The sequence below is a fragment of the Vitis riparia genome, chromosome 6 (genome assembly GCF_004353265.1).
Source record: "Vitis riparia cultivar Riparia Gloire de Montpellier isolate 1030 chromosome 6, EGFV_Vit.rip_1.0, whole genome shotgun sequence".
Taxonomy (NCBI): Eukaryota; Viridiplantae; Streptophyta; class Magnoliopsida; order Vitales; family Vitaceae; genus Vitis; species Vitis riparia.
Genome location: NC_048436.1, coordinates 1,984,613 through 2,004,884, shown reverse-complemented (window position 1 = coordinate 2,004,884; position 20,272 = coordinate 1,984,613). Strand labels below are relative to the sequence as shown.

The following is a 20,272-nucleotide window of genomic DNA, read 5'->3' as shown; positions in this document are numbered from 1 at the left end:
AATGAAAATAAATATATTAAATTTAAAATTTATTTCTAATTATTTTAAGAAACATTTTTAATCTAAAAAATATTTTTAAAAAAAATATTAGGCTTGTCGAAAAATTTTAAAAACACTTTTAAAAATTTTAGAAATCACTTATACTATTAAAAAATTATTTGTACTATTTTATAATAAAAACACTCAAAAGGTTATCCTCTTAAAAATAATTTTTGAGAAAACACTTGGAATATAAACACTTTTAATCATTTTGAAAGACTTCAAATTGGCTTTATCAAATCAAAATTTATTAATAAATTTAAAAAATTTAAAAATCAGTGAAATTCATATTGAAATCATATTAAATCATCAACCTTATCAAACCTAAAAACTGACAATATTTCTATCATTTTTGTACCAACCATGCATAACTGGCAACAATGAAACAAGAGTGTTGCAGTGACATTAAGCACTGTGTTACAACTGGCAGGACCAACATCCACCAGAGGGTATATTTCTGTTAACACGACAAGTAGGGGTCTTATCATAAAATATGCCCAACCACAATGCTTAAAAAAATACTTACTTCACCATGAGAGAGATTTTCAATTGTTAATGCCCAAAAGCTTTACCAAAGGCGCACACAACCAAATAAAAGATGGGCAAAATCCCGAATGAATCTCATAATTATAAGGGTCTGTTTGTCACTATCTTCTGAAAAAGGAGGGGTATATGTTACGAGATGAGCTTTTGGGTATTGTTGGGAAGAAAAAGAGGGAGGAAATGGTGGGTTGTTGAGAGGTCACCAAGATTGTATCAAGTGCATGCATGCAACTGTTGTGATGTTTGGGTGTACGTATCACCAAGTCTTACAAGTTATATTGTGGTCCCTTGGGTGTGAAATGTAACTTGGTTGGTCCACTCAGGATCAAAGGGATCAAGGCAAAGCTACATTTTTTTAATCAGGGGGAGGGGGGGTGCATGTGCCCCTCTAAAAGATATAAATTTAATTTTAAAATTTTTAAAAATAAAAAATAATGGCAACTAAATATTATTACCAAAAAATATATATTTACCATTAATTATTAATAAAATATTAAGATTGAACTAAAATAAAAATAAATAAATAAATAAAACCTATATTTTTTTTATATTCAATCTTTTTCTTTTCATACTATTGTTTTAGTGATAATTTACTAAAGGTATTATTTTCAACTATTTTGTATATAAATTACATAATACAAATCTTTTTCCATTTTCAATATATATTTTTATATTTAAATATTATATATATTTTATTTAATAAAATTTAAAATATTAATACATCTACATAAAAGATGAAAAATAAATAAATATTATTGATTTTAAATTTATATATATATAAATTACTTTTATATAAATAACTTCTTAAAATCATTTTTAATTTTAATAAAATATAGATTATATATTTATGATATCATCGGTGCAATTGTAGTGGTTTGACCATCGGTGTGATTAATGAATCATGAATCTGTAACTTTTTCGATTTAATAAGCGGTATGATTTTTAAAACATTGATATTTAGTTAATTATTTGAAAAAATAAAAATTAAGGGATTTATTTGATATCTATAAAAATCTTAATTTTCACTTTTTAAAATACAAAGAAAAAATTATGCATTTAAATGTAGGTACAAAGAATGAGATTAAGATATAAACAAATAAAATCAAATTATAAGACTATGAGACCTTAAGATGCACACCTTTTCCATTTGAAAAATATCAATATTTATAATAAAAATTATTAAATTCTTTAAAATAATTTTAAAGGTTTTTGCTACAAAATGATTAATCTGATGGCTTTTCTTTCTATTTTTTATTTCTTTTGAAATTTTCCTTTAAATATTTTTTATAATTTTTTTATCTAAAACCTGAAACTTTTTTTTTTAAATATTCTTAATTCTATGGTTGTTTAATTTAATACATTCTCATAATTAATATTAAAATTATTCCAACTTGTGGCCGGTTGATCTTAATACTAGCTTTTTTATTCTATAATTTTTTTATTAGTACATTTTAAAATAAATAGTAGTCTCAAGTTAATATTTGATGTAAATAAAAAAAAAATGTTTTTGATAATTTAGTATTATAAAAAAAAAAAAAAAAAAAAAAAGGTTATTTGTAAAGAAAGGACTTATCAATTACTAATTCAAGAACCATTTTTTTAGCGGGCATTTCATTATTGAAAAATAAATAAAGAAATTAAAAAAAATGTTAATGAAAATGATGTTTTTTATAAGAAAAAAATATTCAAAAAGAAAGTGAAAAATAGATGGAAAGAAAAATGAAAAAAAAAAAGTTAAAAATAGATTTAAACAAAATAAATTATTTTTATATGTTATTTCACTCATTTATTTGGGTTTTAGCTTTTAGATTAAATAATTTTCATGTATGAAATTTTAAGTAATTTTAATTATATTATATTTTATTTTTTTATATTTTTCATAGTAAAATTAAACATAAAAAATATCATTTTTTTTTTTGTCTTCCTTCTTAAAACCAAACATATAAAATAGAATGGAAAATATTAAAAGATTTTCCTCAAATAAAGGTAAGAATAATTTGGGGAAAGTATACTCTTCAACAATTTAATTTTTCTTTTTTCTCTAAATTTTTTCCAAACATGAGAAATATTTTATAATTTCTTTTTTTTACCCTTTTCCTTTTATAATTTCAAAAAAAAAAAAATTCCAAAGTAATGGTGAAGAACTCAAATACCAAGTGATTCCTCACTTCAACCAGTTAGGTGACTTTTGCTCAGTGACTGCAGCATTCCAGTGCCCCATAGCTGAGAATCCTAATAATGTTGGGGTGTTCAATCCAGGGTCATGAAACACCAAGGGGCCGCTGTTTGGCCTGATGGAAAATCCATTTCCAGTTAAGGGCTAGGACTTCACCGCACCAGGAGGCAATCCCAATTGACACAACAATATCCGAGCCCCCACCACGATACTCTTACTCATAGGTTAGTATCAAAAAGGGTAACCTTACAGACTATTTTCCAACTGAGACAGGGGTTCTAGATGAAGATAATCTTAATTCACACTGCGAAAATGAAATGTACGCTAACCATTGTACAAGAAACAAGATCCACCAAGTTGTTTACAGAAAACTATAAATGGGAAGATGGAAATCAAAAATGTTGGCCCCAACTCTGAAGTATGAAATTTTGTTACATCCCCAGCTGTTGCTTCAACAGAGAGCGAGAGCTCAAGAGAAATACAAATAGATTATTCACCCAAGTGACAATGCTTTGTTCACCGCTAGCACTTGGGGCACACATCATTTCTCCAGTAGGAAGACAAGTTTTTGTGCCCACATCAGCAACACTATATATTGACATGCTCTATATTTATCAACATCACCTACAACAGTAACATGATACAGAATCAAGACCCAGCATCTTCTGCTGGCGGCACCTGAGTTTTTTGATCTGTTGCTGAGGGATCAGACTTTACTTTGTCTGTTGTTGCTGGAGAAGAGTCTGCTTTAACTGATGCTGGCTGGCTGATCTCCATCTGATCAGTTGCTGGTGGCATGGAGTCCATTTGTTCTGTCGATGGGGCAAAGTCCACCTGATGATCATAAGCTGGCAGGGCCGATTTTGGCTGCTTGGGATTTTTTGAATCTTGATTGCTTTCAGCACTTTCATATTCAGAGAGGAGATCCATGAACTCATTGAGCAAACGCTGAACTTTCCTGTTTGATGCCATTGCTGGAAGGATGTCTTCCCTAAGTAGTTTGTGCTTTTTCATTCCCTGCAGAAACCCAGTTTGGTAACTTGAAATACCCAAAAGATTAAGGTAACTATCCCTTAAATGGAATTCTTAGCAATGGTAGAACTTATCAAGAATAAAATAGAAGTGTTGTGCTGGCTAACAGAAGCAGCGTCGAAAATTCAATACAAATATAGTCATGTCCAGTCCAAACAAAGGGAATAACCTAACTATTGTAGCTTTAGACATCGAAAAAAAAAAATTATCTTCATCTATAAACTCTCCCAGCAATAATTCTGTAACTAAAGGCAAACTTGAATCCATGGAAAATGGAAACAGTCTAGTTTTACCACAGCATTTGAAAGCACCAACCCATCATTATGAATGGCACTCCAGAATCAAATGGCACACACAGCAAATGATTGTACCATTTCATAAAAACCTGAAACTAAGCTGGCACTACAAGTTCTAAACCTGTGGCAATAGCTCCCATTACTGTTTGTTCTCCTTCCAAATCATGACTTTTTTTAATAGTCCCCATTTCAAATGATGGATTTGTACCCTTCAAATATGATGATAAAATATCAATTCCAGTGGGATATCCAAACATTATCAGTTAAAGAACTAATCACTATAAGATTTGATCATTCCTCCAAAATGCACTTAAGTTCCACCCATTGATCAGACAAAGGAGTATGTTTCAAATTCTTTAGATAGATTATAACAATAATTTCCTATTTTTCAACAAGTTACTTCATTTCCAAAAACATGGATGGCTCCCACAGGAACGAAAGAAATCATAATGAAAAGGATCGATCAACAGTTTCTTTAGGAGTTCTATTTATCATAATGCATTTTTTCATCCAGGGATATCTGCAACAATGACAAAGAGTGTCTGCATAGGATTTGGTACCAGGTTTTAACCAGAACAGAAGATGAACTGGGGTGCAGGTCTATGCACAGAAATATTCTTGCTAGGATACAGGTATGTTCATTCAAATTACATAGTCGGTCAGTTTTCATTGCAACAATGAATTATCAACCATTAGGATTAGCCATCAAATCAAATAAAGCACCATTGATGAAAACAGTGCACAATTGCAGGGTAAGCTGTTAGGATCTCATTGACTAGTTACTAAAATGGTTTCAAATTTTCTAAGGCAAACTAAATGAGAACAGGAACAAGAACTAAAAAACACATCCCAAATGTTTTTTGCTGTAATAGAATCTTCCTTCACAAAGATTCTTAAAGAGTATATTCTAGTAAAAACATTCTACTATCCAAAGAATATACGAAGCACTTATAAAGAGTCAAAAAGACTTACAAGCACACAAGGATCCCATGCCGGATTCTTTGGATCTGAAGGTATAGCCTCAACCATACCAGTTGGAGGTCCAAGAAAACTCTCACAGACCTCCCGTAAACGAGACTCATCTGCTTCTCTGCAATCCAAATAAGATAGATCTTAAGTCGAAAAATATTTGAACCACTGGTTATTCTCTATCAAGACACATGATCATTCAAATTTCAGGGCCCTCCCACCAGCAAAGGACCTTATTTTTTTTTTATAGATAAACAACGATAAATATAAAAAGGGCCAAAAAGCCACAAGTATACAGGGGGTATACATAGAAGCCTAAGACAAGAAACAGAAAAAAAAAAGTGAGCAACCTCACCAACCCTTAAGTGGTCGCGAGCCACTCCAAAAAGCCTAAGAGAGAAGAGGACTCCTCTCCAATGTACACCCTAGCCCAACTCCACAGATTACATACAAAAGAATTTTTTATTTTCTGTATAGCTAACGAACCCCCCCCCCCACCCCTAAAAGCTAATCTGTTCTTTTCCTTCCAAACCGTCCAAAATATACACAACGGAATGGAATTTCAGATCTTCCAGCAAAGAACCTTATATAGGCTCCAATTAATCAAAGTATCAGGGGTATTGCACCCCCTTATGTTGCCTGAAAATGCTAACAACAAAACCTTCATAAGAATGTAAAAGCATTTTTTCTTTTTGATAGGTAAACAAGAAATGCATTAAAAGCGCTAAAAAGAGCACACCATAGTACATAGGACGTATACCTGCCACCAAGAAATGGCCAAAAAAAGGGGAAGGAAAAACAAAAAACTACTCCCTCCCTTAGTGAGAACCCAACCAATCAATAAAATCACATAAGGACATTGAGCCTATAGCTATGTACAACTTGGTCCAAGAAAACAAGTTATAGAGAAACAAGTTTTTTAGTCTTAGGACAAAGAGCTCCTCATTTTCGAACAATCTTCTACTTCTCATCTTCCAAATTGTTCAAAATAGACATAAAGGAGCTGCTTCCACACTTTTTTCGTTTCCTTCCAACACAAGACCCACACCAACCTACAAGGTCTCTCTTATTGAGGAATATAACACCCAAGAAACACCAAAAAGAGAGAACAAAAGCTACCACAAAGCCCTTGCTACACCACAATGAAGTAAGATGTGGTTAATTGACGACTCTTGAATATGACAAAGAAGCATCTATTAGCCAAGCCCCACCCTCTTCTTTGGAGTTGACCTAAAGTCAACTTTACCCCATGAAGCCTCCCAAGTAAAGAAACTCACCCAAGGTGGAACCCAAGAATTTCAAACTACAACTTTTGGGAAGGGGGTAGAACTCCCAAGCTCTAGGCAAGAGTAAAGGGACATCACAAAGAAAGAACCGTTGTGTCTCCAGCCTTAACACATGATGTAGAATAACCCTAGGATGGTTGCCTACACTCAAAAGTAGGTGGGCTAGGGTTTTTATTTTAGGGTGTAAGGAGAGGAACAAAAAATAAAGTTTATGGAAGAGAAAAAATAAAATAAAATAAAATAGAGAGAAAGAAGAAGCAACAAATAAAATATAGAAATCTTAGGGTTTCACTAAGGTCTTCTAAGAGTCTTACTTAAAAGAAAATCAATGAAGTCTCACCATTGAGGATTGAAACACTTGCAATGAAAAAAACATAATATTATTAATATCGATCAATTCATTGCTTTGATTTATATTGATTAGCCTTATTTATAGGTTTCTATTAGAAATCTAAAATCTATTAGGATTCTAATAACCGATAATGACTCTTATTATATTATCTAAAATCTACTAGGACTCTAATAACATATTATGACTCAAATTTTAATTATATTATAACATAACTAGCTAATCTTAATTTGACTTCAATAAATACTAATCCTAATTTAATTCCAATTAATATTAATCCTATTTAGAGTTTATTTATGTCTTCCATTTCCTCTAATAGACTTTAAAAGACTTTCCTCCATCAACACCTTATCTTCTACTCCCCCATTCACTGTCTTATCTTGAAACTTGAATAGAAAATGCTCCATAATATCAATCTCCCAATTGTTTAGATTCCTAGAGTTAGGATTCCAACAACCACTACCATTAAACCGATTCCATGATTCCGCCACCCACACCTCCTTTGAGGTAGCTAAGGCAAACAAAGAAGGGAAAGACTCACACAATAGATCATTACCACACCACCTACCCTTCCAAAACTTAACCCTTCTTCCATTGCCCACACAAAATGAGACTTTAGTGTTAAACATTGCCCACAATTTCCTTATGGCTTTCCAAAGCCCAACCCCGTACCCATCACACACTTCCTTAGAACACCACCCCCCTTCAACTTCCTCATATTTACCCTTTATAAATTGCTTCCATAAGCTTCCCTTTCCATTGCATACCAGTAAATCCACTTGGTAAGAAGAGTCTTGTTGAGCAAATCAAAGCGCCTAACACCCAACCTCCCATTTTTCTTATCTAAGCAAACAGAAGCCCATTTCACTAAATGAGACTTTCTCTCTAAATACCCTCTACCCCAAAGGAAATTCCTTTGAATTTGTTGCAATCCCATCCTCACTTTCCTCGGCATTTGGAAAAGTGACATAAAGTAGATGGCAAACTAGATAAAGTGCTTTGAATCAGAGTAAGCCTCTCCCCTTTGGAAATATATTTTTTCCACAAAGCCAATCTTTTGTGGAACCTATGTTCCACCCCAACCCAAACCGCCAAAGAATTTGAAAGGGCACCAAGGGGAAGACCCAAATAAGAAGTTGGAAGATCTCTCACCTTACAACCTAGAACAAAAGCCAAAACTTCTCTGCCCTCCCAATTGGGATGAGCTCGCTCTTGCATATATTTATCTTCAAGCCCGAAATAGCTTCAAACCATACAAGTAACCAACTTAAGTAGTTCGTTTGAGTATAAGAGGCCTCACAAAAAACCTAAGTATCATCAACAAACAACATATGGGAAATCTCTAGACCCTCACCACCTCTACTATTCACCTTGAAACCAGGCAAATAACCACCTTCTCTAGCCCTCCCAAGAAGGCAACCTAGTGCTTCCATTGCTAGCACAAATAGATATGGTGAGAGTGGGTCCCCATGTCTCACGTCCCTAGGGCTTTGAAAAGAGCCAAAAGGAGAGCCATTAACCAAAACCGAAAAACTTGTTGACATACACCATCTAATCCAATTGATCCATTTCTCCCCAAATCCCACAAGGTCCAAAACCAAAAGCAAGAACTCTCGATTTACATGATAATAGGCCTTCTCAATATCAAGCTTACACAGCACCCCGCAATTGTTGCTTCTCAACATAGAGTCAATGGCTTTGTTCTAAGTAGGTTGATGATCAGAGCAAAGGAAACTGGGCTAACTGAGGGTTTCTTTGTGGGGAGGGATAGGACTAGAGTGTCTTTGTTACAGTTTGCAGGACACCATCTTTTTCTCTAAGGCCTCTCCGGAACATCTTCAAAACCTCAAGATTATCCTTTTGGTTTTTGGGCAAGTATCTAGTTTAAAAATCAACTTCGAAAAAAGCACCATTTCAGGTATTAACACTAGGCAGGAGTTGTTGTCTAGTTTGGCCTCGGTTTTTTATTGCAGAGTGTCAGAATGGCCTTTGTCTTATCTAGGCCTTCCATTGGGAGGGAACCCAAAGACAATAGGCTTTTGGGATCGGGTGGTTGAGGGAATTTCGAGGAGGCTGGATGGTTGGAAAAAGGCCTTTTTGTCTTTGGGAGGGAGGATTACTTTAATTCAATCTTGTTTGTCTCACATCCCTAGCTACTTCCTCTCCCTCTTTAAAACCCCAACATCAACAGCTTCAAAGATTGAGAAGATGCAAAGGGATTTTCTTTGGTCTGGGACGGGGGAAGGGGAGAAAGATCATCTTATCAGATGGGATGTTGTTAGTAGACCAAAGGAGTTGGGAGTTTGGGTTTTGGGAAGACTTCTCTAAGAAATATTGCTCTCTTAGGGAAATTGCTTTAGAGGTTCCCTGGAGAAAGGAGTGGTCTTTGGCATAAGGTTATTGCGAGTATATAAGGGACACATCCTAATGGATGGGACGCCAACATAGTGGTTAAATGGTCACACAGATGTCCTTGGAAGGCTATTGCTCAAGTTTTCCAGGTTTTTTCCCCTTTTGTCCACCTAGTGGTGGGCAATGGGGAGAGAATTCGTTTTTGGGAAGATCTTTGGTGGGGTAACCAAACTTTGTGCTCTCAATTTGCTGATCTTTATAAAGTTATTTCTGTGAAAAACCTCACTATCTCAAATGTCTTTGGCAATTCCTTTCCACTGTCTTGGAATTTTAATTTTCGTCGCAATCTTACTGATTCAGAAATTGATCTCCTTCAGAGATTAATGTCCTCCCTTAGCTCAGTGTTTTTCTCTCCTTCTTTGTCAGATTCAAGAGCGTGGTCTTTGTCATCGTCAAGCTTGTTTTCAGTGAAATCTTTTTTATTGGCCTTGTCAAAAGTCTCAAATCCTATCTTGTTCCTTCCGGCCAAGTTTTTGTGGAGTTCAAAAGCCCCTTCAAAGGTTAAGGCCCTCGCTTGGTTAGTAACACATGAGAAGGTAAACAACAATGATAAGTTGCAATTGAGAAGACCCTACAAATCCCTCTGTCCTCAATGGTGCATTCTTTGCAAAGGAAATGGAGATTCGATCGACCACCTTTTTCTTCATTGTCCTGTTACCATTGGACTCTGGCACAAGTTGTTCAATCTAGCAAGGTTGGTTTGAGTCCCTCCAAGGAGTTTTGAGGACATGTTGGTTATTGCTTTTAAAGGCTTGGGGAACTCATTATGAGGCAAGACACTTTGGCAAATCATTTGCCTTACTTTGGTTTGGATGGTGTGGCAAGAGAGAAACAATAGGATCTTTGAGGATAAGGGGAGAACGGAAGAGATGTTATGAGATTTGATTCTGTTCTATTCCTCTCTATGGGCTTCTTGTAATGCAACTTTTAGAGGAGTTCCTCTAAGTGTTTTACAACTCAACTGGATTGCGGTTTTGTGCTTCAAAAGTTTGAGAATGTTGGGGTTTCTTTTTGTTTTTAGATTTCTATTGTTGGGAGTTTTCTCTTTTGTTCAGTTTGTGTAGGAAGGACCTCTCATCCTTCCCTTGGTTTCTTCTCTTTCTTTTGTATCTTTTCTTCTATTAATATATTTTTCTTCGTTTCTGATCAAAAAAAAAAAACAGAGTCAATGGCTTCTTCAATAGCTACAAGCACCACATCTAGAATTTGTCTACTCTCTACAAAGGCATTTTGAAACTTGGGGACCACTTTAGTCACCACTTTTTAAGCCTATTAGCCAACACTTTAGCCAATAACTTTTAGAGGCTACCCACCAAGCTAATAGGCCTGAAATCTTTAAGATCCCCAACACCTACCCCCCCCCCCCCCCCCCCCCCCTCTCTCTCCCCCTTCCCTCCCTCTTCTCTTTTCTCTCTTTGGAACCTACACCAGAAAGGTCGCATTAAGGCTTCTTACAAATGAACCTTGATTATGAAAATCATTTAAAAAACCCATCACATCTTCTTTAACAAAGTCCCAACTAAATTGCCAAAAGGCCGTTAAGAAACCATCCAACCTAGGAGCTTTGTCCTTGTTTAAATCTGAAAGGGCAGCAAGCACCTCTTCCCTTAGAAAAGGCTCCTCCAACTTTGCTGCATCTTGGACATCTAAAAGGTTAAACATCATATTCCTAATGGAGGGTCGCCACTCCCCTTGTTCCGAAAGGAAGTTGAGAAAGGCTCAAACAATCCCCTCATAAATGGCTACCTCCCTCCATTAAATAAACCCCTTTAATCTTTAGCTTAGCCAAAGCGTTCCTTCTTTTATTTGCATTTTCCAATTTTTGGAAGAAATTGGCGTTTCTATCCCCTTCCTTTAACCACACCTCCCTAGATTTCTGCCTTCAGCTAGTCTCTTCCATAAGAGCCCATTTACGGAACTCCACCCTTGCAGCCACGTCTTCTTAAGTTAAAATTCCCAACCTTTCTTTTGCATCCCGAAAGCCCAACTTGAGAAAGGGCCAAATTCTTCCTGACGGCCACATTACCAAATACCTCTATTGTTCCATCTTTTCAAATTAGCCTTCAGGCTCTTCAATTTCTCAACCAAAATGAAGTTGTGAGAACCCCTAAAGTTTTGTTCCATCTTTAAAGCCTTCCTCCTTCAACCACATATTTTTTAATCTAAAAGGGAAAAGTCTTCTTTGTACGCCACCCTCCATCCAACAAGATGGGTGAATGATCTGGCACAAATCTAAGAAGGATGCACTGGACTACTCTACTACAATGATCTTCCCACCTCTCAAAGACCAAAAAGCAATCTAATCTCGACTGAGATTGGTTATTTAAGCCCCCACTCCAAGTAAATGACTCCCCATTTAGTGGAAGATCTCTGAGCTGCAAGTCCTCAACTTCAGAAAACCTTCTCATATCTGTAGACAGCCTACAAGCACCATCACGTTCCCCTGGAAACCTATGTTGAAATCACCTCTTATACACCACGAATCATTCCAAAGCCCATTAGTGACCCCCAACCTTCTCTATCACTCCCAATGGAAGGTCCATAAACCACCGTGAGAATCCAAATGAAACCGCCCTCTCAATTTTTGAAGTGGTTGTGCTCATCTACCTCCAATCCCACCAATTCAAGCACCCTAAAGTCCCAAAAGACTAGGATACCATCATACTATAGCTGCATCTATCCATTTACCATTATACTATAGTTGCATCTATGCATTTGCGCATGCCTAGGAAATTTCCAAACAATAAGAAATGAAGTGAAAAAAAAAAAAAGAAGAAGAGAAAGGGCCCAAAAAATATAAAAGAGAGGTAATCGCACTGAATATAGGCAAAAGAGAGAATTGTTTTAAAAAATTTGAACTTAAATTAAATATATTAGGTATGCACATGATAATACTTCATGAAGTTTACATGTAAAAAAGATCTCGCGACAGAAGCATTGAGTGTGGGATCTTCACCCGCATATAACCAAGGATAAAATGCACATTCTCAATTCTCCTCAGCACCAGTGTATTATCAACATCCTAGAATCTCTCACTTTTTTTTTTTTTTTGATAGGTAAATAGATTTCATTAAGAGCCAAAGGCTAGAGAAAAGGCATACACGGAGTATACCAAAGACAAAGAAGCAAAAAACAAAGGGACAAAACAAACATGACCCTTACTTGGTGGCTAGCCAGTCTACAAAATCTATCAAAGACAAAGTGTGTTCCTCTATATACACCCTAGCCCAATTCTTTTTTTAACTACCATATGTTGAACATAAGTAAAAATCATTGTTATAGAATATGAGGAACTCCCAGTTTCCTGGAGAACACCAATGTGAAAAGTTGAAATCTGAATTCTAAATAAGGAAACTCCAGGTACATTGCCAAACACCAAGGAAGAATCCAAACAATGAACTGAAATATACTAATACAAAGGATGAATTTCCAGATTTCTGTAAGCACCCATCAACTGATTGATACCAAGAAAAAACTGAATCTAAAGGGGATACTTCCTGGTGGACCAAATGGCATGTGAAGAGTTATCACTCTAGTAAGTCACTTAAATGAGCATTAAATACATTATAAACCTAAAACAGCATAATTTGTCCATAAACTGTTCAACTTAGAAAGTTCCACTTCAACACACATAAATTGAGAGAGAGAGAGAGAGAGAACATAAAAACTCAACAGACCTTGCTAGAAACCGTATGTAGGCCAGAAGGCACTGGCGATATTCATTAGCAGACTTTAAAGCTAATGAGGATGCCAACTGAGATTCCAAATGAGCACGTGTCTGCACGCCATCATCGGTCACCCTGAAACATCAAATTAACTATAAGTCAAACTCTAGAGGCAAGGACCAAGTTAATAAAATTGAAAAAGGTTATAAAGCTAATCAGCATCAAAAGACATTTAAATAGATGTCAGTTGCCATGAGACAAACATCTAGAGAGAGCACAAAATTTTGGGGACAGGAGGTGCGATGAGAGATCATAGTGATACAGTGTTGAGGGCTTTTGCCAACCCAACAATAGAGGGTTTGGCGATCAAGGAAGAGATTCTAGCCTTTTTAGAAGGTTTGAAGCAAGCCAAGGCCCTGAACAAACAAGCAAGGTGATTCAAAAAATATTATTTTGTAGGTATCTGAAAAGGAAAGAGGCCCTTTGAAGTATGATAGGTTGCTTTGGCAAATTGTAGATATTATCAGTGACTTGGATGGTTCTTTCTCTTAGCAAATCATGTTGCAAATTAACTAGGCCAAGCAAGGAGCTAGTCAGTTAGTATTTTTTGTTGGAAATTTCTTACCTCTTTGAGATGAGGAGCGTCTTTGTATATTTACATCACACATTTAAGCTGTATGGATTTTTTTTTTTTGTTTTAAACATAGAAGTTTTTGCTCCACTCTACTTTTTATTTTGATCAGTTGTAAGTATTTTTTGGAAAGATTTCTTGTCCTTCTATGTATTTTATCTCATTTTAATGAAGTTGGTCCTAATTAAAACAAATAAATAAAACAGTGCGTGCGTGAGTGTGTGTGTGTGAGAGAGAGAGAGAGAGAGATCATAAGTTTTTTATGTGGGAATATGGAGTTCAGAAATTGATATCATGAACAATCATGAAAACACAACAGGGATTTTCAGAGCGTTGGATAAAAGCCATGTGTTTTCACAAAAAGAAAAAATTGAAGGAAAAAATGTTAGTTATAAAAGACAAAAAATTAGCCTGGGAATAGCACACCAACCTTCAAGACATGCATAAATACATACATATACATTCATCCAATAACCTATTCAATTTCTGCAAATATTTGCAATAAAAGGGATATTCACTTTCAGGAAACATTATATTTTATACTGTAAAATTAAGTGAACATGGTCAATGAAAATTTCAGGCATAAATTCAAACAAAAAAAAAATCCAGAAGAATCTCCTACAGCAAATACAGACCTGTTCCAGCCTGGCTTTCTGGCCAAAAATTTCCTTACATCCACCTGCAGTGTAGCCAGCTCACCACTTTGAATTAAACCCAAATTCCAGGAGCTCGCAAAATTTGATCCAGGAAAGCAGTCATCCACAACCCTCAGCCAACACATGAGGCTCATATCAAAAAGGAAGGCATGGCGAGTGGCTAGAATAACAAGTGGAGAACCGGATTTTGCTAACTTTGCAGATATAACTTTGATTGTTCCTGGAAAGATGTAATAAAAGCATCATAAACATCCAGTTTGCCATTACACATGTAAGAGAACGTAAAACAAAGTCCACACCCCCTATGGTCAAGAAAATAACTGTCAGCCAAGTACCACGAACAAACAAAAAGCTGTCTAAACCCCATGTGGACAGCTATCAGCCTATGACTATGAACCAGAAAAAAAATTAAAATTAAAATTAAAGTTAAAAAAGGGCTGTTATCTAATCCAAACTCAAGTTTTTTCCATTACCTGCATCTTTGGCAGACGAGTTTAAATCTGAAGTAATTAAACAAGCCAATGTGTCATGAAGGAGACAATTCCTGTTGAATAGGTCCCACACAAACAGTGATCCCTTCCTTGTGACAACCAACAATTTCCAACACTCATCACAGTCGATAAAAACTGCTGCAGATCCCATCATCATGGTTGGTAAGGCCCGTCTCCCACACTTTGTATAAACCTTCACAAGGACAAATATAAATGAATATGGTGCAATGCTTCTAATCAAATGATGAAAGTTTGTATCTAAATTCGTGGACATGATAGATGTCAATTCTTCTGAAGAAATAACAGAAGTTTATATTTAAATTTGGCTATGTGAAAGATATTTCAACATTAATGAAGTTGAATATTTTTGCAAAACTATAACCAACTTGTGAACCCCATGTTGTCTAATTGGCATTCAAACTACAAAAATCAGCCTAGAAAAGCTATTACCTTTTTTTAATGCCCACATTAAAAAACTAGCCATTGCTAATGTGTAAGTTACTTTTTATTGTCAATTGAGAGTCAATTTCTTCTAAAAGAAAAGTTTAAAACTGTCCAATTTCTGCACAAGCATACCAATAACTTGGCAATTTGGCAAAGAAAAATAAAATTGCATTTCTCATTCCATACATTCCAGGGCTTTAATTTTTATAGCTAGTGAATAATATATTGCAGAAACTTAAATAGTTACATTGATCCAGCCAAGCATTGTATGTGTGTGTGCTTGTCTGCATTAGTGCATGCACATGCCCAAGTCAGGCAGAGCACTCAGAATCCAACATCGGATTAGAAATAATTTCAAATGCATGGGCTTCACATACAGCCAAGCATAGAAGTAAATTTGGTAGTGATAAGAAATAATCAACAGTTCTATTTATGTCTTCAGCATCTCTCCTCAACATTGACAATAAGCTGTATGTTGGAATTTCAGAATATATAAGATATAGAATGTACAGATATATTTAATCTACAAGGTTTTTAAGGTATTAACCTAAAAAGATCATAAAAAATTTTAGCATAAAAATTTTGTAAAAAAAAAAGGATAAAGAATCTGCTTCAATGTAGCCTTAGTGCATGAAAATGAGTTTTTGCACCATTGGGGAATCCACATCCAATTTAAAATGGCCTGTTTTTAGTTTCCATTTTTTGGATTTTTTTCCCTTTTTTGTACTTTATTTTCTTATCTTTAGCAATGAGGTCAATCATGAAGTGAACTTTTTTCTATTTTTTCAAGGACTAGGAATAATTCTAGTTAGCTAAGGTGAAAGCTATAAATACTTCGCTATAGCCAGGGTTTAAAGATTATTATTATTATTATTTGTCAATAAAATTAGTATTTCTTAAATTCCTCTTGGTATTCTATTAAAAAAAATGGTCTTATTTCATTATCTACTTTTCTTGGTATTCCTTCAAAACAAGAAACTAGACACCCTAGTCTTTAGTATTTGCTCTAGGAAATATTAACAAGTTTTAAGGAAAGTCATTTTTTTCTTGTTACTTAAACTTGTCCCAACATACAAATTGTGCCAGTTTCTGTCCATGCACGATTGATCAAGAATTCAAGGCTTTTTCTACACAATGTGCCTTTTGGTGACTAGGCTTAAGGTTTTGCAGTTTTACCTGTAGGCATCCATCTTCACACCCAACAGCCCAGAAGTTAGCATTTCCAGCCAAAACAGTGACTTTCCCAGATATTCTATCAGACCAAAGGGTTTCAGCCCCCCTTGTGCAAGTAATTTCTGTTTCTTTCATCATAAATGTATTTCCCATCCCAACAAGGTCATTGACAGCATGTTCCCTTGGATGAGCTTCCAAGCAAACTGGTATAGTATCTTCTGCTTCCTTCTTATCAAACACCTTAATTGAAAGGGTAGTACTACAAGCAGCGATAGAAGCAGAAGCCTTCACACTTCCCAATTGATCCACATTTATACCCCCATCCCTGCCTGCAGAAACTGGAATCTTCTCAATAACCAGGCTATCAGTAATGGTAGCCCTAGCTGTGACCCCAGAGCGCTCCTTTGAATCGTGGCTTCCAATAAAAGTTCTCTTGATAGAACCCTCTTTAGTGACACCATCGGTAAGAACCATTCCATTACCATCATTTTGATGATCAGTTGAAATGAGAGGGAAGTCAAGTCCTTGAGTCTGGGATCCTCCAGACATATTTTCCAGCTGAACAGGCATCCCAACTGCCTCTGGTATAATCCTCTTTCTGCCATCTGGACGCCTATATTCTCTTTGCTTAACAGGACTTGAGATCCGAGCAGAAGTTGCCACTTTATTTAACCCATCGCCATTAGCTCCTCCACTCTTCTTCCCATCATCATCATGAGACTCAGAAGCCTTTGTTGTAAGCCCCAAATTGGTAGAAGGTTTTACAGGTGCTTGGTTTTGATGGACATCAGAAGCAACCTTTTTACCAGGGGTTTGCTTAGCTGATGCTGCTTCAAGCAACAACTGTGCGGGGCTTTCTGCTAAATTTGCCTGTCTACCTCTGACATCACCATAACGGCTTCTCTTTAACTCATCCAATTCAGCATCACTTATCCTATTGCCGAGTTCTTTCACCTCAAAATGGAAAGTAGCCACTGTCCCATCCAAGGAACAGGCAAAGAGAGAATACCCATCAGGACTCCTGTTTCCCAAAGGAAGAATAAAAGAATCATGGCAAGAAAGAAACAGGGAAAATGAAAAACAAAGATTCATATTTAACATACAAATCAATGACATCAAGTTAATGATTTTCTACAAGAAATATTCTAACCATTGACAAGTGAACTTACCAGGATAAATCCACAACACTTTGAGAAAAGAAATGCTTGGCCACAAAGAGAGGACGAGCACTTGCAGTAGTCCATACAGTTATAGTTCTGTCCTGACTTCCAATGGCAATAACATTGTATGGCTGTGATTCTTTCCCGCCAGTCTTGGATGCTCCATTTGCCCAGCCAACGGGTGCAGCTTTTCCTTCTGAAGCATTGGAGAAATTTCTTCTAAACATTGAATGATTGAACTTGACCACGATAACAGGGGCATTGTGACCTAAGAAGTCAAAAGTGGCAGACCATTCCCCTCTCTCAAGAACAGGTGCAGAATGCCTTGGCTTTTGGAAACCATGAGTAGTAGTTATAAAATGGCCACAAGGTGACCACCCAAGCCGTCTAAAAAAGGTAGATCCCAGCTGAAAAGGATATCTTGTCATTAGACTATTACAAAACAGAAGGGCTCAAAAGGAAATAGATAAATTTCATTTATGAAGGAAAGACATACTGATTTTGTCCAATGCCCATCTGTCCTGTGAGCCAGACTCCAGTCACTTGTTCGCCAAATGATGACAGTTTTATCATCTGATTGACTTGCAATGAAGGAGCCAATAGGATCCCAAGTGACCCCTTTAACCAGGCTTGAGTGACCCCTAAGAACAGCAGTGCAGATCCCATTGCTCATGTTCCAGACATGGACTGTGTTGTCCAAACTTCCACTTGCCAATATCGAGTCATCAGGAGACCAATTAAGATCCACCTACTTTAGGCACATTAAAGCAACTCCCCAGTTAGACAGAACCTAGCTGGATCAATCAGAGAGTCATATAATAAACTAAGGAGACATGATGACATGTGAAATTGAAATAATTCTATTTTATCTTACCGGAGCTTATAAAGGAAAATATGTACTTGAAAATGAGGAAAATACATGAAGCAAAGATAAGTAAAATAATCGCAATATCTTAAACATCAAGATTCCATGAGACAATATTGATTCTATGCATTAAGAAAACAAACTCATTTTGATTTCATGTAGAACAAAACATTTTGTCTTCATGATGAGTCCAAATGTCTTAGAGGAAGTGTTTTAATTACCACATCAGCAGTGTGACCTCTCAAAGTCATGGCTACTTTCCAATTTTCAACATCAGGGGGCTCTCCACTGCCAAATTCAGTGGTTCCTGACCCAGGCTTCCACTCATGAATCAGAATCACTTGATCATCAGACCCTGATGCAACATACCGGCCATGTTTAGCCCACCTAACACAGTTAACCGATCCAAAGTGATCACGGAGGGTTGCAAGCAGCCTGTGTACAGATTCATCATTTTCTAAGTCCCTGCCAACAGATTTCATGTTCCATATCCGAACCTGTATGCAATGACATCAAGGCATAAACAATTATCTCTCTTGCTGAAGCAAAACAAGAATTCCCTGATATAAAGTGCACTAAAGCATCACAAATACAAGTTGTGACCAAATGGTCAAACACACAGTCTTCTGTTTTAGGTGGCAAACTAAAGCTATTGGTTGAACATGCTACACAAAATGTAATCGCATTAATACACAAACAGAGACCTTAGAGATAGCGCATGAGCCTAAAGGTCAATTTTCTCATTAAATAGTAAAAATATATGTCAAAGTACTAAAAACATAAATATTGAAGACCGAAAAGCCACAATCCATGTTCCCTGCAATGACACGAATCCAAATTGTTCAAAAGGTGGATTGATTTTGATGTTGAATAGCTATTTGACTGAACTGGATTGGAGATCAACTGAGAGAAACCAAATTTTCACCAATTCAATAAATGTTCTATAAATTAGATAACCCCCTCAAATTTCTTAGTTTGATACAGGCTATATTTTAGTGCCATTATTTGGATTTCTCAACTCATTAATCCAATTATATAAGAAAATCCTAAACAGCTAGTAAACTTGGGAAAATTAAACAGTTCTTGTCAGACGCAAATTTCGAATCATATAAACCAAACTTTCACACTGGGATTAGTGGATTATAATTTTTTTTTTTCCTCAAATATCAAACAAGCAAAACTCTAAGACTATTATAATTTTTTTTTTTGGCCCGCGTTTTCTCGGTGAACAAAAAGGATATAAAGTATGAGAGAGACTCAAATGTCAAAGCAACCCCGCTGGTAACTGAAAAACTAATGAAAAAAGAAAAAACAACAAACAAATTTCGAGCATTGTGGAGTCTGGTTCCCTAAATAAAAAATTCTACCAAACAGTTGCATTGGGCTCAGTAGAGCAGTGGAAGTTGATGTCAGGCTTAAATTTTCAAATTCCTTCCTTCTCCCACCATTTCTCAGCAACCAACCAGAACATAAAGAGTGAGAAAGATTTGTACCTTGTGGTCACCTCCACCAGTTGCAAACCTAAGCCCTCCTGGCTGAATATCAATAGAGAAAATCTGCATGCCCTCATGCCTAATCCAACTGGGTTTCTCTGCAATCATCCCTGAAAATCGATTCTCAAAACCCAGCAAAGTTTTTTAGTTTTTTCACCTTGTTCCTGCAAGACCCACCAAAACGGCATACAAATTCATGGTCTTGGGACCCAAAAAGGGAAAAAAGAAAAAGAAAACCCTAGATGGGTGAAGCAGAAAAACCCCAGATGAATAGAAACCCAAAAACCCTAGAAGAGCTTAATGGTCAAAAACCCTCTGGGGTAGTATTGTCAGTGACAAAAACCTGGAAAAGATCAAAGAAGCTCTTTACAACGGTCAAATCTAACCAAAGATTCGCGGGTGTTTGGGTCTTAAGAAACAAAAGTCTGCAAGAGGAAAAATAAAGGAAAATAAAGGAGAGTAAAGGGGAAAAAATATATATTTATATAACCCAAAAAAAAAAAAAAGAAGGTATCATTGTTTAATGCAAATTGTGAGACGAGGAGAGGGTAAGCTAGAAAGTGCCAGATGGAGACTCCGCTATGGGAAATGT

At 36.0% G+C, this 20,272-nt stretch overlaps 1 protein-coding gene across 2 annotated transcripts; it reads right to left on the bottom strand.

Moving 5' to 3' along the window:
- Positions 1 to 3,037: 3,037 nt before the first annotated feature.
- On the bottom strand, positions 3,038 to 20,147 carry LOC117916092 (protein HIRA). Of its 2 annotated transcripts, XM_034831923.1 has the most exons (11): positions 20,024 to 20,147; positions 19,681 to 19,844; positions 18,409 to 18,684; positions 17,819 to 18,070; positions 17,332 to 17,729; positions 16,166 to 17,183; positions 14,528 to 14,738; positions 14,034 to 14,274; positions 12,780 to 12,902; positions 5,059 to 5,176; positions 3,038 to 3,775 (listed from the first exon to the last, which is right to left on the bottom strand). In XM_034831923.1, the coding sequence occupies exons 2-11, from the start codon at positions 19,786 to 19,788 to the stop codon at positions 3,407 to 3,409; spliced, it is 3,114 nt and encodes a 1,037-aa protein (XP_034687814.1). In that variant the 5' UTR covers positions 19,789 to 19,844; positions 20,024 to 20,147; the 3' UTR covers positions 3,038 to 3,406. The 2 variants fall into 2 exon arrangements, with proteins under 2 accessions (XP_034687814.1, XP_034687815.1); XM_034831924.1 differs by lacking the exons at positions 19,681 to 19,844; positions 20,024 to 20,147 and having other exon boundaries at positions 17,819 to 18,073; positions 18,409 to 18,499.
- Positions 20,148 to 20,272: the final 125 nt, after the last annotated feature.

Bases quoted from the DNA above. Each gene is read 5' to 3' on its own strand.
- LOC117916092 (XM_034831923.1), bottom strand. From the start codon at position 19,788: ATGATTGCAGAGAAACCCAGTTGGATTAGGCATGAGGGCATGCAGATT. The intron at 18,685-19,680 runs GTACAAATCTTT...CATTGCATACAG, and splicing joins CTGGTGGAGGTGACCACAAG to GTTCGGATATGGAACATGAA. The intron at 12,903-14,033 runs GTCTGTATTTGC...TTGATGTTTCAG, and splicing joins AGAAAGCCAGGCTGGAACAG to GGTGACCGATGATGGCGTGC.